Raw genomic sequence first — 20,760 nt, 5'->3', positions numbered from 1 at the left:
GTTTGATCTGAGTGACTTGAGTCCTTTGTGAGTTTTTTTCTTTTTCCTTCAATAATATTTTAAAGTGAATAGGCTTATCACAACATCAGTAATATGTAAAGGTGTCCAATTCAGAAAACTCCACCTTCATTATATCAGCATTATGATACAGCTCAATACAAAACATTGCATATTTCAGCATATGTAAACATCATCCCTGTGTGAACTACAGTAAACAAACAGTCTGATCAGCAACCTGATATCATTAATCAATTTTAACAGTTCTTTAGCGGATAACTGGTCCAAAACTATTTGCCTTTCTGAGAAAACAAAAAAGACAATTACTAAACTACTAACTTAAAAACTATAACAGTATATCTGAACATGTACAAATGCAGGAACTTGAAACAACAGTTCAGGGAAGAAACCTTACTGGAAATAGAAGCGAGTATTAACAATGGAAGACTCAGGGGAGGATATTAGGAACGCATGCACTGTTTCATAACACTATTTGGTCAGAATTCTGACATGACATGTAATTCATCAATTTGGTTTCCACAACATTCACATCCGAAATTCAAAGCAATTATACTGAAAAGAAGATGACTCTGCCCCGGCCACATCTCAAAACAAACTAGATTTGCATGTCCTGAAGAAAATACCAGTGCTTGCAAGGCAGAAAAACAGAAGTGTAGAAAAGTTTAAGCTGAACAGAAGCAGTTCATTATTCAAATAGATATGAAAAAAGATATTGCAATTCAATATGCAAATATTGTCATCACTGTTGCATTTAAAATTTGAGATTTCAAAATGTAATAATTTAGTATTAAATTTACAAAAATAGATTAGCTCACCTTAGATTCAAATTCTCTACAAGAAAGTATGAATGGTGCCTTGCAAGGACTAATCAAATCATATGGAAAGCATTATGATAAAAAGTTTTTTTGGTTGTAGTACATACTTACCCAGTCAGTAAATCTCAACATCCTTTGCATTGCCATATAGAAAGTGCTGCATCCAATAGCAACTGACCTGAATCCAGTTCATCTCTTTAAAAAAACCTCCGACCCCACAAATAAAGAATACATTGTATGCAACAAAAAAGTGCGAAGTCTTAATCCTGTTTTATAGCATGGGGTTTGTAGTAGATGACTGTAACCGTGACCCACATGTTCAGAACGGTCATGACGACAAACCGAATGAGGACTGGAGGAGAAAGAGAGGAAAGGTAAAGATGACATCTTAACCAAACAATCAACACTTTGAGTTCTTACTGACCTTGTGTGTCTGCTGTGGTGATGACGGTGGTGAAGATCCGCGCTGACAAAGAGAGCAAACACTCAATATCAACATGGAGAAGTGGAGAAGTGCTTCATGTCTGTGTGTGTGTGTGTGTGTGTGACACTTACCCATGCATGTGTATGTGGCCAGACCCCAGGTGAGAGTGCTGACCTGCCCAGAGTCCTTCGAGCGCCACAGACACTGAAGCTGTGCCAGTTTACTGCTGGCGCTGATGAATGTGCACAGACTCTGAGAGAGAACGGCAAAAACAGAGAAAGCTTGTATATGTTGTGTTGTTGTTTTTAAATAAATAATGCCGTTCAAAAGTTTGGGGACAGTAAGATTTGAAAGAAATTGCATTAAATTGATCAAAAGTGACAGTAAAGACATTTAGAATGTTTCTATTTCAAATAAGTGCGGTTCTTTTGAATTTTTTTTTCATCAAATTCTGAAATGTAGAACGGTTTCCCAAAAAACATTAAACAGCGCAACTGTTTTCGACATTAATAATAATAAATGTTTCTTGGGCAGCAAATCGGCATATCAAAATGATTTCTGAAGGATCATGTGAGACTGAAGACTGCTGAAAATTCAGCTTTGTCATCATCACAGGAATATTATGTTTTAAAATATGTTCAAATAGAAAATTATTTTAACAGTTATTTTAATTTTAATAATATTTCACAATATTACTGTTTTTTCATCAAATAAATGAAGTCTCTGTGACATTAAGAAATCTTACCGACCCCAAATGTGTATAAAACTATCATACAATATTACACTGAGAAGTGTAGAATTTCTGTGCCACTAAAAGTAATCAATCTCTCACTCTCTCTCTCTCTCTATATTTATTGCATGACTGGACTGGACAACATTCAATTTGTTACGAGTAATTTATTCAATTCTGTTTAATACTATAATGATGCAAAAAGACGCTTTTCCTTTAATCTCAACCTATTATGTTCAAATTAAGATCAAGTGTAAATTTGACACTAATGCAAATTCATATAAAACAGTAATTGCATGTTCTCACCATGGCCAGATCAATCACCCACTTCTGTACTGTAAGAAGCTGCCACCCACCCACAAACCTGATTCTTGCAGTTAAGGAGATGAAAAACTATATAGGCTACATTACATATTTTAAATCAGGCAGGTTTTGAATGTTATTAGGACATTATTATTATGTTTTTCACCCTGTGTCCAGAAAAATAGCATAAGCTGACAATGTGGGCTTGAAGGATACAGTGCTGCATATATGAGGCTGTGCTTCAGGTTTCTGTTGTAGTGCAGGATCAACAGGAGCACAATGACATCTGTGGACACACAAGCTTGAACATAAGCACTCAGAATCCAGTCTCACTTGTGAATAAGCATCAGAATGTTGTCTCACCTTGTGCAATGAGGATGGGATACTCCAGGTATGTGAGGGGTGGGTAGTCATAGTACATCTGATAGGACATGAACACTAGAAACCTAAACACACACATACACACACTAATATTGTACATATGACAAAAATACATTTGGATTTGCATTCAGTGAAAAATTTTAATATGCCACGACCACGTACATCAATGGCACTTTGATGCAGCTCATTCTGGATGTCTGCGTCTAGCCTTCCATGCATCAGTCATTAAAAGATTGATTTCAATCTACTGTCTGTCACTGTCAGTGAAGTTCTTACCCGACCAGCTCCAGCAGAAGACTGTTCAAACTGACTCCAGCGCTCGTTCTGGCCCGCATCAGCACGACTATCTGCGGGAACTTCAGCACCATACACACGAACAGAGTGCTGAAGTTGGCCAAATTCAGCGTCAAGTTGCCGTCCATCTCTGTAAACTTCTGGTCCTTTAATTATCCGCTTCTTGGATTCTGGCACGAAGCGTTGTCCAGCTGTTAGCATCGAATCAACGGCACTTCCGCACACATCAACGCGCGAGATTTGACCCTCCACAGCGCCCGTAGCTCACCGCTTCAGCTTGTTCTTGAGAGTGATGGTGATGTGGTGATTGATTGATTGCACTTACCTTCAATTCAACTGAATAGCTGGGCCATTCGCAACAAGTATGGTGACAAATATTCCTTCATTAAAAAAAGATTTTAAATGATCAGGAATTCCCATTTAAAAGGTACAATTACACAACCAAACATGATAATAAACAATATAATTTTTTTGACTGTTATGTTTTGCAGATATTCAAATTGATCTACTCACTTTTTTTCCCCTGGTTAAGTAGTGTAAGGTCTAACGAGTGTGCAATAATAACAACAACAATAATAATTATTATTATTATTTATATATATATATATCTTACATATTCTATCTTAATATACTTTAAAATAGAATTTATTTAAATTAATTACAACTCTTTCCAACGTTGATAATAAATCAGCATTTTAATGATTTCTGAAGGATCATGCACTGAAGACTGGAGTAATGATACTGTAAATTTAGCTTTGCATCACAGAAATAAATTATATTTGAAAGTATATTAAAATAGAAAACCGTTATTTTAAAATGTAATAATATTTCACAATTTCTTTCTGTCTTTTTAATCAAATAAATGCAGGCTTGATGAGCATAAGAGTCTTCTTTCAAAAACATTAAAAATAGTAATGTTTCCAAACTTTTGACTGTTACTGCATATATATTCATTCTGAAAAGGGGAATAATTCTTAGATTCAAATGTGAACATTGAGAAAGTTATTAATTTACCTTATTTAGCATAATTTTTTATATATTTTTTAAATAATTTCTGTCATTTTTGTTACACTTGTCTTTGGTGTTACGTTGTGTTGCAGCTTGTTGTGTTTGTTTTTAAAATGAGTTCTGTTTCTGTTCATGTTCGTGTTATTGAATTAATATTGTATTGATTTTAGTCAGCTCAGCTGTGTTTTGTGATGCTATTGTTGCCATGAATAAATCAAGCAATTGTTCAAGCTACAAAGTCAACATTGTTTGAGAATGACAAAAATGAATGAAATAAGCAATCAGAATAAAAATGAAGAGCATTCTTGGAGAAACGAGAATTGAAGTGTGCCTCTATTTATTTGTTTTTAATAAGCAATTCACTGGGTTAAACAAATACTGTTACAACACAAAAATGATACATTTTAAAGCAACAAGTTTTATAACAACTTCATAATCAAAAGACAAGTTTATCTTTTTTTCTTTTCTCTTGCATTTCCTTAATTTAAAAAAAAAAATTAAAATCAAACAGACATACTTTTCATTGAGCAGCTTTGCTGCCTCTTGCTACCCTGTTCAAAGAACCATCTCTCTCGCTTTTTATTATTTGCAAATGCAAAGGCTTGCCAGTAATAAATAATACTATAAAATGTTCTGCAAGTACACAAAAAAGATTGAGAAACAACAACAAGGGTAAATGTACAAGGTTTCGGGGTGATAAGGGTGGGACGAGTGAGGGAGGGCAAATTTAACAAAATCTCAGATTCATACAGGACAGACAAAGCATCTATACATCCATACTAGCCAGATAACAAAGTTGATTTTATTATTCATGTGTGTGTGTGTGTGTGTGTGTGTGTGTTTACAAAGTGTTTTTTTAAAACAAGCAGGCTTTGTTAATTACAGAGCACAAAGAATAATTAAGGCAGCTCAAATGTTCGCCTCAAAAAAGTTTAAACTCCTTAGAAACTGCAGTTTGCTCTTGTTATTTTACACAGACATAGTGCCTCTCACACAGAGTGCAGAAATAAGATTTTGTTGTTGCATAATTCTGGCTGTTGTCAAAGCCATCCTCTTAATACCGCCGACAGGAATGATGGGAAAACAGGTTGTGATATTACTGACCCCTTTGTCACGTACTGTATAAGATGAAAACTCACATCTAAGCTGCCTCTCGGGTTTCCCAGTTAGATCTGACATTGCTGTGATTGTTGTTTAGTTTGAGTTGTTTAACACTGCTCGATGAGGGATGCACTGATTGATTGGTTTTGCTGGTATTTGAGTTGGGGTGTATGAGTTTCCACGTCTCCATCTTGTTACTGTGCATGCGGCTGATCTTTCACCACAGCAGGGCTCATGTTCCCCCCGTCTGATTAACAGAAGCCCTCCAAACATTTCGAACTCACTAATTTTGGTGAATGAAAAAGCCAAATGCTCTTTGTGTACCCAGCCTCGGGACTGAAAGACACTTTGGCCTCTAAAACAGGCGCCTCTCATGAAAATCCTTTGAAACGCTCTTGGATTACAGTATTGCACTCAAGCTCTATGGTTTGTTATTTCAGTTCATTTTAACTCATTGAGTCTCTCATCTGTCCTGCTTTGCTCTTGTTGACAGAGCACACTTCACTTCCCTCTGGTGGACCAATGTTGCCATGTCGGGGTTTTTATTTAAATCACTTACAAATATGGCAATTGTTTTGGGTTTATTTCCAGATTCTTGTATTTATTTACATGAAAGTGTGACCTGACCAGTAGTAGCAGTTGTTAAATATCCCCAACAACTGTTTGCAGTGCACTCCAAGTTTTCCTCCCATGTTTTGTCCTTTTTCAGTATAAAAACTGCTTATTTTTAGACTTACAGCACCAAATCAGCATATTAGAATGATTTATGAAGGATCATGTGACACTGAAGACTGGCATAATGATGCTGAAAATTCAGCTTTGCCATCACAGGAATAAATTAAATTTTAAATCGATCCCAAACTTTTGAACGGTATGTATTTTTGTGAAATACATTTTGGGCTTGATTTATCAGACCAGGTTGAGATTTTTTTTTAATGATCTGGCAACCCTGGACACACTGAATATTTCTCACTCTGAAAACTCAGGATCACATGTCATTTAGAAAGCGCAGGACAGCAAATAAAAATGGTTGAATACATTTTTTTCACAACTGTTTTGTGGCCATTTATAATAGTTGACACAGTTTTACAGTATTTACCATAAGTGCAGTGACTATCTCTTCCATGCAATATACACATACACTCACAGTGTCTCCCTGCTGTTGTCAAGGACAGCTTCATCTGCTATGTCCCACACACAGACACACACGCGCGTTTTGCTGGTGTCATTGTCTTGTCTGCGTGGGACCGCAGACACTACAACAGTGTTGGGTTTCAGGGCTATATCTGTCCCAGCCCAGTCTGTGCTGCTCTGGTTTCAACAGCAAGGTCACACACGCACACATGCGCAGCGCACACACACACACACACACACAAACACAGGGAAATGAAAAAAAATAATATTTCATGTCTGTGAGATAAGCAGTAATGGGTATTTGGGTGGTGTGTACAGCTATACGAAGAGTGATTTCTTTAAGATGTGACCTTAAATTGTCCTTCATACACCCTATCAATCAACATCTGAGCTTCTTTTAAGAGCAAATCATTATAGAAGTAAGTTTGAAAATGGGAATAATATTGTATAGTTCAGAGTGAATAATTCAATCAGCCTTATTTTTTTTCAGGACATCTGGATATTTTAGAGTAAAAAAAAAAAAAAAAGGTATTTACGACTTTCTAATTTTAAATCTAATAATGTGACTATATTGCCATCGCAACTTTGAATTTGCTAAATTGCTACTGTGTATCTTACAACTGAGACTTTATGTCTTGCAATTGAGACATTATATTTTATAAATGCACCTCAGTCTTGCAATGTGACTTTGTATCTCACAATGTGATTATGGGTACGTTTACACGACACCGATGTACTAAAAACGGAAACGTTTTTCCTTTGCGTTTTTTTGCGTACAGATGATAGGATTGTCAAAATGATCCCCATTCACATGGGACCGCGAAAACTACTAACAACTGTATTATGCTGCCAGGCCAGTAGTTGGCGATGTCACTTTTTAAAGAAAAACTATAGTTTGAACACATAATACGCATTGTGCATGACGTCACCGTTTTCACAAATTCGCGTTTTTTGTAGTTTACACGGACACGATAACGGTATCGTTTTCAAAAACTCGCACTTACAAACCAGTTTTCAAAAGTTTGTGTTTTCAGGCTCCCAAAACGCCGTAAAACCGGTGTCGTGTAAACGCCCCCTCAATCTAGCAATTGCGATTAATTCTCATAATTGTGACTTTATATCCCACAGTGTGACTTCATTTCTCACAATGTGATTTATGTTCTTTTTTTAAACTCTCACAATAAATTTTTTTTTTTTTTTACTCTAAGATTAAAACAGGCTTCCATAGGTATAGTACACTATGGAATATTTGAAATACTAACTTAATAAATAATTACTTAGAGAAGTAAAAGAAATCAAATAAGAAGGGAGAAGTAAAAGGGCTCAGAATGAAAGAGGAGAAGGAGAGAGAGGGGGGAAAAAGCGAGGAAATTTGAGTCAATAATGAGAGCGACATATGATGCTGTTGCTGGCTCCTCACGACCAATCCAGACATGTAATGTACGTTTGGTTTCACCGCACACACAGATCAACACTGAGATTCACTGTTTCTCCCTTGCGCTTACATAAACACAACAAACACAGAGATTGACCGTGCACTTTGGGTGTGTGTATTTGTGCTTTGCTGACATTTCGCCCTTTTTATCAATCTGTTCTCTGTAACACCTCAATCCAGAAGTAGGGTCAGCCAGCCGTATCAGGACTGACAAAATAAATCTGACACAGGAATGTGTGTGTGTTTAAATCTGACACTGGAATGAGACTCCGCCACATACAAACCCCAGAGAGAAATCAAGTCCTTACTCTAACCAGTCACAATTAGACCTCTGAACCCACTCTTAAAAAAATATACCACTGTGAAACTGAATCCTGCTGCAAAAAGTACAGAGGGATAGGGTAGGATTGCACTCCTCTTTGTACATCGTCCAAGAGCAGAGAGCAACAAAAACAAAAAAAAAAGAGAGAGGGGAAAAGAGGGAGAGAGAAGTGGTAAAGGTTGAAGGCAAGAGAGGGGAGATTTGGGTCAGTGTTGGCCAGTTAAAATAAAAAAGAACATAAAAAAGTTAACAAAACAAAGACAAAAGACAAGGAAAAAACTGAAAAAACTAAGACAAAAGACAAGGGAAAAAACTGAAAACGTAAATAAAAGGTTTTTTAAAATAAAACTTAACTTGTCTTATCTTAAATTCTGCTCTCAGAAAATTGTTTAAATAGAAAGGGAAATGTTTAGGTCTTATTCCTCTTTTCATGTATAATTGAATTTTTTGTCGATAAGTATTGTCGATAACACTTTGCAATAAGCTTCATTAGTTAACATTAATTAACTACCTTAATTAACATGAACTAAGAATGAACAAAACTTCTTCAGCATTCCAACATTTACTTATATGCTATTTAAATCAAAGGTATTTGTTAACATTAGTTAATGCACTGTGAACTAACATGAACAAACAATGAACAGCTGTATTTTTATTGACTAATATTAACAAAGATGAATAAAAACTGTAACAAATGTATTGCTCATTGTTAGTTCGTGTTACATTAATAATAACTAATGAACCTTATTGTAAAGTGTTACCGTATTGTCAAATCGCCAGAGAGTGTGTGTTTGATCTGTGTCATTTGTTTTTATCCTCATTGTGATTTCTATCACCTTGCATGACATATTTTTGACTTGAATTTTAAACCTTCTCCCAAAATAAATTGGCAAACTTGAATGTTTTGTCAAACTGAACTCTGTTTTGGCCAGAAATTTGATACACCTTCTCCCACACACACACACACACACACATACACACACACAAACACATGCGGCTTTAAGGTTCACTCCTCCACTTTAGTCAAAACAAATAGCCTGTGCATTTAGGTGCTAACCCTGCATTCGGATCTTACAGTACTCTATGTAACTAAAATCATTTTGGCTCTATGTCCACCTAGCCAACTCAGTCCACATTTAAGCAAAATGTTCTTGGCATCTGGTGTAAGTGAACTCTACACTAAGGGCACCTTGGAACTAACTGAACTGTTCCTGTAACCGTAGCTGGAAAGGAAGTGATGAACATAATTTAGCACTGATTGGGATTTGGCAAAAGAAATAAAGCATAAAAAAACACAAATGAACCTCAGGAATGCACCCTTGACACCAGCTCACTGCTGCCCGAAACACTTACTGACCTCTCCACTGGTTTTGATTGTATTCTGATAGGAAACCCAAGAGGGATTTTTCTTAAATAAGAGCACCGCAATATGATGGACAATGATAAATAATGAGAAATCCAACCCAAATGCCCCTGTGGACACTGATTTCAATCCAGCCATCTGATACATCAGGGCAGTGTGTACACAACCCACCAGCAGTGTTAGACAGACTCTTGGTTGAGCCATGCGGCATGGCAATGAGCATTTGTGTGATGGAACAGACTGGGTGGGACAGTCTCCAAGCCAATGGCCACAAAGCTAGCAGCCATTTTAACAGTTCGCCAAAATGCTTGGTGAGGTCTGTACCCTGTAATCCTCAAGTCAAATCGATGAGTAAATGAATTTTCATTGGTTCACAATAAACCAGCAAACAATCCACAAACACGGTTCTCCAGTAGTACAGACTACTTATCTTCTAGTTTTCTCCTCCAACGGTGGATGACTTTCCAGCATCTTCCCAGCGATGAAATGAAAGTTCGCTCCATCCTTCTGTTTTTGTGCTCCCGCTGTGATTTTTGTACTCCCTCCAGGTTGTGTACGTTTCTCTCTTCCTGTCATTTTTTTTTGGTGTCCAGTTCCGAAACACCTCTCCCTCAGAAAGGACAGAAAGGAAAGAGGTTAAGAAAGACTACAGAGTGTTTTGCTGGTGTTGCAGATACTGATACGCATAGTCAGAGGAAGTGAGGGGGAGAGCGAGAGAAAGATTTGAGTGGAGAGACTTTTCAGAGAGTTTTCTGTCCATCTTTTAAAGCGGCTCTGCATCTGTATTAGTCTTTCTAACTGAAGCTATTGAATCGCTAGCATCAGACCACAAACGTGCAGACAGATTTATCCGAACTTCTTTGAATGCACAGGCAAAGCAGAAAACTGGTCCATCCATCTGTGGCAGGATTTAACAGGCCATGTTCCAATTTCAGATATTCATGAGCATGTTTGATTGGCAGCCTGGCAGACCTATTGTGTTTGGCTTAAGCTCCGCCCTCTTTGAAATCTGTATATGTACACCATAGACTTGCACTGCAATGCCGCCTCCAACCAGTAGGGGGGAAATCTTCTCAACAACAAGACATGGATGGAGGGTCGAGTGAAGAGGACAAGAACAAGCAGACTGAGAACAGACTATGCCTGAAGACATCGCAAGTGAGGTCAAACATCACAGCCAATCTACTTCCCAGATTAACACTTTGTGTCAGTCTTTGTTTAGCCGAAAGGGGTGGAGACGGAGCTGACTTCTGTCCAATCCGGATGATCTTTGTGCATATCAAGTCAGAACGTGTATGTGAGGGTTTGGAAAGGTGGAGAAAACAAGGCTGACATCTTGATTGGCTGAATTGTGGAGCCTGTGGACAGCTAATGGTCTCTGCTGTAGTGCAGTCCTCTTTTTCCCTTTGGTGAGATGTTAACATCTATGAAAGAGAGGTGGGGAAAATTAAAGAGAGAAGAGGTAGTGATAGGTAATCAATTATTGCATTCAGACTTGTTGGTCTTTTTCGATCAGTTTGAATTGTTCATGGGGCTAAAGGAACAATTCAGAGATAAATGTAAGAGTTATCAGAGTATTAAAGGGATAGAGTATTGAACAATGAATCAGTTGATCTCTAGACTAAATGCCTAATTCATTATCTGACTGATACACTGACTTACGGTTAATAACCCACTTAAGTGGAATATTTCCCATGTATTGTATAATAATGTTGATTTATAACATATTATAATGTAACGTTTTGCTCTGTCCATAACACAAAGTTATTGTATAGGACTATATGCATAATACAATAGAAAAGTTTAAAGTCAGTAAGATCTTTTTTTAAGGAATACAGTGTTCAGCAAAGGTGCATTAAATTTAACAAAAGTGACCGTAAACACTATTTGGACCTTCTATTCATATACAATATATATAGTTTTTTTTTTAATTAAGCAGCACTATTTTCAACATCTGTGACACTGTAAACTGGAGTAATGGCTGCTGAAAATTCAGCTTTGCATCATCAGTTGTGTCACTTCACTGCCATTCACAAATCCTCTCCAGTGGCCTCATGGGATGGTAAAGTGTCCATCATATGCACACTTCAGAATTTCGCTGGAAGTAGTACATCATCCAGGTAATATGTGCCAACTGTTTTATGAGTCCTGTGAATTCGGACATACTTCTTTTGTGACAAACTGTTTTTCGCCTACTATAGGGAAGTTTGCGATTTCGGATACAGCCATGGACTTTTTTGAGATACTTTGGTGGTGCTTTTGCTTCCTGCTTGCATCCATTTAAAAGCTCCAATTCCTTGTTTAATTGCATGGAATAATCGATAAACTACAATATTCATATCATGCTTTTGTGTTTTACAGAAGAAAATTATACAGTTTTGCAACATGGGTGATGTAAAAATTTAAATATTTGTGTGTGTGTGTGTGTGTGTGTGTGTGTGTGTGTGTGTGTGTGTGTGTGTGTGTGTGTGTGTGTGTGTGTGTGTGTGTGTGTGTGTGTGTAAACTATTCCTTTTAAACTAATTTGTAACAAAGCACAGACATATTTGACAGCATTTGTAGTGCCTACAAATTTTATGTAAAATTTTATTAAACTTATGACTACTAAGAAAGTTGTCAAAATCTGATTCTCACCTGTCCTCTATTTCACTTGTTCTGATTGCGGATACGCAGACACCTTCTCTTCAGCGGAGGCTCCATTTCCATTGGAACAGTTCCCGTTAATGGGGCTGTCAAGCCACAGGGCAAGATGGCAGCAGTTTTGTCAGCAGGTTTGGGCACGGGCTGAATGACACAGCCAGGTTTGGGCATTAGGGGCAGAGCATAAGCATGGTCCTCACCAGATGGGTCATCTTCAGGGCTCTGAGGTTTGTCCTCCCCTGTTCCTGCTGTAATGGCAGACTGGTCATTTGAGCTTCTCTTACCTGCCAAGTCTCTTTCTGTGGCCAAGCAGCTGTTCTCTTTCAGGTCCTCTCCTTCTAGATCTGCGCCCGCAGGCTCGTCGCACACAGCAGCAGTCCTGCGGCAGGGGTCCACCAGAGGGCGCTGCTCTAGCGAAGGCGTTCTGATCGAACTCTCTGCTGGAGGCACGTTACAGCTCCCATTAACGATCACATTGCAGGGAGTAGCAGAGGCAGGCTCAGTCTTAGATGTGGTGGTGTTGCTAGAAACAGTGGAGGCGCTGCACGTGATTGGTTGAGAAAGTGGTGGCGTGCCGCTACAGAAGGACGGGTCAGCACAAGGCAGAGCCACACTAGCCAATGGGCTTTCAGCATTTCTGTCTCTGATGTTATCTTCTATCGTCCCTATGCTAGAACTAGCTGACCCATCCACCTCAGTTTCACTTAAAAGTGCAGGTGGTGGGCTTAACCCGGGTTCTGCTTTTACCTGCACGCAGGATACAGCCCTCTGGATCACTAGCTGTTGTCGGGAACGCCAACTGGTCGTTAGATCAATGACTCCGTCTGCTGGTGTGTCTTTATGGGAGTGTCCAGAGCTTTTGTTACCAGAGTTTTCTGTTTTAACCAACAGATCAGCCATATTTGTCCTACCCTGGTCCATCTGTTTGGAAAACCCCGGTGAGAGTGTATCTGAGGTGGGAGGGTCTTGGTGAAAGTCCCTTTCTTCCCCTCTGGAGGAGCCGGGAGAAAATGACTGCGGTGCTTTTGAATAGCTCCGCTCGCTTGCAGCATTCGGAAGTGTTCCGTTATTTCCTGGTCGGTCACCTGATGCCTGCGGACTGAATGGTATGGGCACCGGAATGGGTATGGGGACTGGTAATGGCACAATCACTGGATAGGGCACTAATAATGTTGGTGGTGGCACTAAGGGGGCCAGAGAAGGCATGCCAAAATTCATAATGGGCGGAACTGGGATGGGTCCAGCTGACATCATGTTAACTGGGGGGAAAGGCAAGCCTGGCATGTGGCCGGCATGGTGAGGGGGCATCATACCTGTAAGGTTCCCAGAAAGGTTTGGGTTGGAGGACGGGTGCATATGGGGGGAAAGGAGTGGGCGGTGCATGGGGCTTGATGGAGGACCCAAAGTCCGAGGAGGTGGTGGCGGCCCAATGCCAGGAATCATGGGATTGGAATGAGGGCTGTTGGGGCCTGGGGGACGTAAGAACGGAGGCCGCATGTGCTGCATCATCTGGTGCTCCATAAAGAGAGGGAGAGGGACCGGGCCACGGGGTGTCATGACCATCGGCGGGCTACCAGGAGGCATACCCAGAGCTGGATGTAAACCTGCTATATGTGGTTGAGGGTGTGGCGGTAATGCGGGGCTTTCGTGTGGCCGTGGTGTGGGGATTTTCGTATATGATGAAGACGAGGATGATGAGGACGAGGAGGAACACACAGTTCCGGTTTCAGATGGTGACCCCGACGTGGATCCAGAAGGTCCGGCAACAGTGGTGGCACCCCCTGGTGAAGGCACCCTACGACTGCGGAGCTCGCTTAGAGGTGCACTCCAGGACTCAGGTGTAAGGAGCTGTACACCTCCTCCACTCTCTGATTTCGTATCACTCGTGGGGAGAGGAGGGTTACACAGACCCCCTGGCAGTGCGGCCTGAGTCTCTTTATAGAATATGTCCATCTTATATTGGTTCAGACACTTTGCACTGCAGAATTGAAGCCGCCTCTCACCCGCTCCAAAATCCAGGTATTCCTTAGTGTGGCGGATGTGTTTGCACCAATCGCAGACCTGTAACATGAACAACCGCAAAGTGAACAATGTAAACTAGAGCTTAATTATTCACAATGTCTATTTTAAAGTATACAAATTCTAATCTAAACACTCTCCATGGACTAAGGCATCATTAAAAGAGTATGGTTGTCCTTCTTTATGACTAAGAGAGCCACTTAGAACGCAGAATGTGAAGTGTGTGTTTTGTAAAGTGTCAGATCTTTGTAAGATTATAGGGTTTAGGGGATAAAAGAGATAGCATTATAACCACCTAAGTGTGAAGAGAAATGTGGTTTATGTCATGAAAGATTAAAATAAAAAAAGCTCTCAGATGATCATCTCTCACAGATGATAAAAGTAATATTTTATAATAAAAATATATATGAATTATAAAATAAATCATCATAATGAAATAATTATTATTGCAATTAAATATTTAATTAATTAATAAATATAAAAATGAAATTACATAATAAATATAAAAAATGCTAAAGGAGAGTGTAATTTTAAAAATGATTTCTTTTTAGTTTTTCTCTGATTAACGTTCTCTAACTCTTTCTAGCACAATGTCTCTGTATTTTTAACACATACATCCTCATACACAAACACACTCATTACAAGATGTCAGGAGTCAGCTGCCTAAGGCAAGCTGCAGGGTCAAACTGACAGCTACGACTAAAAGGTTTTCCCTTCAAGGGGCAATTATGCATGTGGATTCTGAGTGTGTGTGTGAGTGTGTATCTGTGGCACAGCAGATGACACTAACTGAGAAAGACAGTGACAACAGACTGAGATAGACAGGAACGAGGGGCTTAAACCTGGCTTGCGTGAGCATGTATGAGTGCGACAGAATAGAAAGGGAGATGGAACTCTGGGTAATTAAAGGATATGATGTGTTCTGCTAAGACAAAGAATAGAGTCATTTAACAGGGGGATATACACACCATAGAAAGATGAACATAGCCATGAATATCCAATAAGAAAGTACTAAATGATTAACCACTTGTTCTGTCTCTCACTTTTTCTCTGACACTCTTTCTGCCAGGATAGTTTTGTCTGTCTAACCACTCAACAAAAGTGTCTTGGAGTCGGTAAGGCTGTTAATCTCCAGAGAGGAGGTCAGTTGAAGTAGTTGAGTGCAGATAGACAAAAATTTGCCTCAGGCCTGGCAAGCAGAGTACATAGAAAGAGGTTTGCAAACATTGGCTTGTCAAAAAGACAGACAAAGTAGACACAGACAGACCTGGCAACACAACTAACTGCAGACAGAAGAGGGAATTTACAGAGAATGAATTACGTTGTTTATTTGCATGCACTTTTTGAGTTTTTTTTTTAGCTTCCAATTCACTTAAAGATTTATGCAGATTAAGTAATGGTGCAAACACACTCAAATACTTGAAATTCTCCATCTTGTGAGTCAGTTCTAAGTGCTAGGTATAGCTATCCATTATAAGTCTAATTATTATAGAAAACAGGCATGTTTTGCACTAAAACGCTGCATGCTAAAGTGCTGCAGTGCTGAATCTGCCCTAAAATCAGGTAAAAACAAAATTACACTTCTTAATCTAATCCCGTAACTCTACACACACGCTGAACACAATAGAAATCTAATAGCTACAAACTCCTATGCCTGCTTATTTAGATATGTGTGCTGTTCAAAAGTGTGTACCATTTACTAATGCGTTGGCAACCTTACGCCTTTAATTTTAAAACCAACAATGCTTTTTTAAATCTGAAAATGGTTTGCCCCAGGCCTGCCTGAGCAGACTGCAGACAGAGATTTCTCTTAAGACTAGTGAATTGACTGCCAAAGCCAGAGTTCCACTGAAGATAATGAAGGCATTTATCATATGCCACTACTGTCAATGATGGACATTCATCACACAGATAAAGAGAGAGAGAGAGAGAAAGAGAGAAAGAGAGAAAGAGAAAAGGAGAAAAGGAAGGAAGGAAGGAAGGAAGGAAGGAAGGAAGGAAGGAAGGAAGGAAGGAAGGAAGGAAGGAAGGAAGGAAGGGAAAGCTGGATCATGTGAAATCACTGGCTTGGACGAGACATGGTCACATATTCACACATAGTAACACATTCAGACACAAAAACAAAAACACATCCAGTAAAATAAATCAATCAATAAAAACAAAATTAATTTACTTTAGATTAGTGCATAAGACTTTTCAGATAAAATATATATTGAATTATTTATTTATATTTTTGACCTCACAAATAGTTTATTTGTTCTTGCTGTATGCACAGCTCTGCTATATTACAATGAGGTTTTTGTTTTAAAATAAGTTGGGAAACTTCAAGCTATATTCTCTGAAAAGTCTTATTATAAGACCGCTTCGTGACAACATTTCTGTTGTTTTAAGGATGTTTAGATATTTTTACTGTAAAATACTGATTAATAAAATTAGTTAAAATTAATTCTTTTTTTTTGTTTAAGAATCCATTTAAAACAAAAACATTTTGACACGACGTACAGCACCTGAGGAGATCAAATCAATATGGCAGACTGTCTACATACAAATCTTACATAGCCTACTTAGTATTCCAACCTTGCTGAAATGGGCTTGATATGAAAGAAGCTGGGGCAGACAGACGCCACTCATTCATGAATCCATGTGATGTTCTAATGAAGTTTTAAGTTTTAAATATGGAAGCTCTAACCATGCCAGTTAACAAGCACAAAACAGCTCAAGGCGAGCCTGGATATTCTCAATTATAAATGATTTTCATATTTCCTGAGTTTAAAAAGCGAGACAGATGGAGACCACTTAACGAGTCACGGCTCTCTAAGAGAAATTTTACTGCACATTACCCTAATGGACTTCTTCTTCTCTCTCTCTTTCTCTCTCTCTCTCTCTCTCTCTCTCTCTCTCTCTCTCTCTCTCTCTCTCTCTCTCTCTCTCTCTCTCTCTCTCTCTCTCTCTCTCTCTCTCTTAATCTTTCACTCACCCTTATTTTGCCTTTCTCTCTCTCTCTCTCTAACATGGTTGAGAGGTAATTACTGTCATTTACTTCTGCTGTAGCCGTTAAGCCGATGTCCGTGACCATGCTGCGAGAAGCTGTACGCTCTTTTACTGTAATTACCTGCTAACGTACGGCTGCAAACTCAATGTTAGAAAGGAAGTTTCCGTGCTAATGCTTTTCTTTTCGCATCACACACACCCTCTGTCCGCAGAATGTGTCTGTTCTCGACCAGCAGCCATATGCTGATTTTTTACACACACACACACACACACACACACACACACACACACACACACACACACACACACACACACACACACACACACACACATGCACATATCCCACTTGTCCATTCATGTGGCAAACAGTAACATTCAATGCAGATTGACAATGTTTAAATAAAAACATGAAAAATGGAATGTCAGAGATGTATAACAAACTGATTTTACAGCTAATAAAATAGATAAGCAGATATGTGTGATATGACCAGTCTTGTGTCAAGTGCTAAGTCTTAATCAACAGAAGCTCAAACTATTTTGCGATGCTGTTTTTGCAATATGAAATAATGCCAAGGAATTTCTGGGTCATATCTCACTCCAAAATATAACAACCACATTAAGAAGTTATTTTAGAGTCGTCATGTTTTTGATTGTGACATTATTCTCATCACTGTAATGCAAAAAAAAAAAAATATATATATACATTAATAATGATAATTGCCGTAAAGTTGATATGATTGGTATGATATATCTCATCACAATATTGACTGATATCTGACCTATAATACCTATTATTATAGGTATTGATATTAAAAATAATCTTTAAAAGCACTCATTTAATCATTTAATATCACTGCTAAATATAAACTTTAAAAATTCATGTCATTTTTCATACTGTATATATTATCTGTAATCTGTAATCTGTAGCATTTAAAATTACAGATTTTGGTTTTTAGTACTTTTTTAACATTAATTGATGGAATTTTAATATCGACCAAATTAGCCATAACATTACAAGAATTATTGGTTGATCAGTATTGGCTAGGATTTTAATATTACTGCATACTTTATAAAATAATGTCACAATACAAAAAAAGTGCTTCCAAAAAAAATATTTTAGAACAAGCAGGTCAAAAGTTTTGTTCACACCATATTTCAAAATTATGACTTAAGACTTTCAGACATGGTCACAATCACACAATGTTTCTAAATCATTTAATCAATATGCATATGCTGTTTCTACATCTCTAATTTTGGGGTGTTAAATGGTTTATATCTTACAAGCACATCGCTGTTTGTCTTGAGGACAAGTCTGGGCGTGTCTTTGGACAAGCTGTGCTTCGGAACGCCCTCCTCCTCTCTGGCCTAAAGGAAAAACATAATGTCCCTTTTTATGCATGGCCAAAATAAAATAAACACATACATAACAGATGTAGAAAAGAAAGAAAGAATGATGTGAATGAGGGAATTGAGTGAGAGAATAAAAACAACATGTGCTGAACTGAATTGACACAGAGAAAAGAGACATTCTATGTGTGAGTGTGTGCCTGTGTGTGTTCAAAATCTGTCTGTAATACAAGGTTACACTGTATAATAGTATGGTAGATTGAAATGAAATGTTTTAGATATTAAAACCTTGAAATATCTCAAAAGCAGATTTTTTTTTTAATTCAGAAATATTCTAGAAAATTGGGGGGAAAACAGTGCTGAAAAAAAGCAACACTAAATTAAATAAATAAATCATAAAATAACACTGAAAACTGATCTTAAAAGAAAGCAATGTGGTTTCCGGTGTATCCTTCATGTTCTCAATGATTTACTCTCTCTGAGCTGTCTGAGTATCTCAATGCCACTGCTGACAAACATCTCACACACGAAAATACTGAAGAACATCAGTCTTCTCATACACACACTTGTGACATCTTCAGTCTTTATTCTGTGTAGTGGTGTCTGTGACCCCTCTGGACTCGAGCCAACTCATTTACATATAGCACTAATGAGGCCGCATACACACACACACACACACACACACACACACACAAACGGCATATCCGCAGTCTTAATGACTTGAGGCATGATGGTGCTCCAAGAAATAACCACACACACCATTCATTTACACCGTGCAGCCTCTTTCATACACCATCACACAGATAAAGCCACATGCAGACATACACTACTCAGTGTACCAGACGGCTTATTAAGTGACCTAAAACTGCAGAGCGGCTGAGATGGATAGTATATGAAGACAACTCTGTGCCTTCCTATTATAAATCATGCCCCAAATTGTAGCAGTTTGTGTGTATAATGCCACCGGGCCTTTAGCATTTTAACCACATCTCTACCAGCGACCATCTGGGCATCACACAACCCAGCCCAGGTGTGTGTGTGTGTGTGTGTGTGTGTGTGTGTGTGTGTGTGTGTGAGAGAGAGAGAGTTTTGCACATTGCCAGGTACAATGTATTTCTCCAAGGACATGGAAGGGACACATATGAGGCACATTCTGGAACACCAATGAACACACATCCATGTTAGTCTGTCTATCTATCTATCTATCTATCTATCTATCTATCTATCTATCTATCTATCTATCTATCTATCTATCTATCTATCTATCTATCTATCTATCTATCTATCTATCTATCTATCTATCTATCTATCATTTTACAATATCCATCCATCTATCCATCCATCCTGCATTTGGCAGTTGACATTAACTCCTTAACTCTATATAAGCATTTCTCCACTGCTCTGACATGTTGCCCAGGGTGTGTCCGTAATATGTGTAAGTCTATATATGTGTGAGAGAGTGATTTCAGAGTGTGTATGCTTGTTCTCTTGGCTAGAAGCTATGAAATAATCACCCTGCACCATGAGTCACAACGCCATGGCAACAAGACCTCAGGAAGCAGAGGCCCAATAGCTTCCAACACACACAGACACATTGTTAAAGAGTTTGTTTCGGAGACTGAGAAACTGCACTCCAACTTTCAAAATAGTCAAACGTTTGTGAGTCCTGCAGTAAGTAAGTTACTTGTTGTAGATCTATGCATGTTCGCATTTGCTATGAGTAAATTAATGAGATGTGTGTAAATCAACATCACCATTTACAGGCTGATAATTTACGCTCCGTCAGATTTTAAACACTGTAATCAAATTTAACATTTAAAAGAGTCACAATTTCACCAACACCTGACACACACACACACACACACACACACACACACACACACACACACACACACACACACACACACACACACACACACACACACACACACACACCATATGGCCATTCAGTCTAAATCTTTTCTCTTGCTCCTATTGGCAGAGCTGCGTTTAACACTGTTTTATGGCATGAAGCACAAACTGGTGTGACTGTCTGACTGTGTGTCCATCTGCTAGTCTGTTTAAAAGGATTGTTTTGCCCAGATGTTCGAGTTCATTTGTATGTTTTCATCAATTGACTCTTTTCTTTGACTGACTATTTTTAATTAATTAGAAAGTTTTGAGGACATTGATCATTTCTAATGATAACACAATATATTTTGATTGATACCATGGTACTTAATGATTCCCATTATCATTTATTTAAGCAATAAGGAACTCAAGGCAATGCATTACAGTGATTGTACTATGGGTAACGGATTCCTAAATGGTAAAATCACAGTAATGCAGCTTGTTTTTATAAAGTGGTGCCAACAACATTATAATAAGAAACACCAATGCTTAGTAAATAGTTGAATTTATTAGTTGGAATAATAAGAATTTTACCTATCAGAATT

At 38.3% G+C, this 20,760-nt stretch overlaps 2 protein-coding genes across 4 annotated transcripts in view; both read right to left on the bottom strand.

Moving 5' to 3' along the window:
• Window positions 1-104: 104 nt before the first annotated feature.
• On the bottom strand, window positions 105-3,204 carry slc66a3 (solute carrier family 66 member 3). Its single transcript, XM_082154964.1, has 7 exons — window positions 2,948-3,204; window positions 2,654-2,736; window positions 2,507-2,576; window positions 2,294-2,351; window positions 1,389-1,509; window positions 1,258-1,299; window positions 105-1,185 (listed from the first exon to the last, which is right to left on the bottom strand). The coding sequence occupies exons 1-7, from the start codon at window positions 3,091-3,093 to the stop codon at window positions 1,094-1,096; spliced, it is 612 nt and encodes a 203-aa protein (XP_082011090.1). The 5' UTR covers window positions 3,094-3,204; the 3' UTR covers window positions 105-1,093.
• A 1,089-nt stretch (window positions 3,205-4,293) lies between these two features.
• sobpa (sine oculis binding protein homolog a) overlaps window positions 4,294-20,760 on the bottom strand; it is a 38,987-nt gene continuing 22,520 nt past the window's right edge. For 2 of the 3 annotated variants that reach the window (XM_082154956.1, XM_082154957.1), the window contains 3 exons: window positions 18,260-18,343; window positions 11,963-14,029; window positions 4,294-10,752 (listed from right to left, as the gene is read on the bottom strand). In XM_082154956.1, the coding sequence (XP_082011082.1) occupies window positions 11,975-14,029; window positions 18,260-18,343 (2,139 nt within the window). In that variant the 3' untranslated portion in view covers window positions 4,294-10,752; window positions 11,963-11,974. The remainder of the gene's footprint in view (window positions 10,753-11,962; window positions 14,030-18,259; window positions 18,344-20,760) is intronic. The other variant, XM_082154958.1, reaches the window with a different exon arrangement.

The sequence above is a fragment of the Leuciscus leuciscus genome (genome assembly GCF_965113295.1).
Source record: "Leuciscus leuciscus genome assembly, chromosome: 22".
Taxonomy (NCBI): domain Eukaryota; kingdom Metazoa; phylum Chordata; class Actinopteri; order Cypriniformes; family Leuciscidae; genus Leuciscus; species Leuciscus leuciscus.
This window is presented reverse-complemented; position numbering and strand designations above follow the sequence as displayed.

Coding starts and splice junctions, on each gene's coding strand:
- slc66a3 (XM_082154964.1), bottom strand. CDS start 3,093: ATGGACGGCAACTTGACGCTGAATTTGGCCAACTTCAGCACTCTGTTC. Junction 2,577..2,653: donor TCCCATCCTCATTGCACAAG/GTGAGACAACAT, acceptor GTGTGTCCACAG/ATGTCATTGTGCTCCTGTTG. Junction 1,186..1,257: donor CACCACAGCAGACACACAAG/GTCAGTAAGAAC, acceptor TTTCTCCTCCAG/TCCTCATTCGGTTTGTCGTC.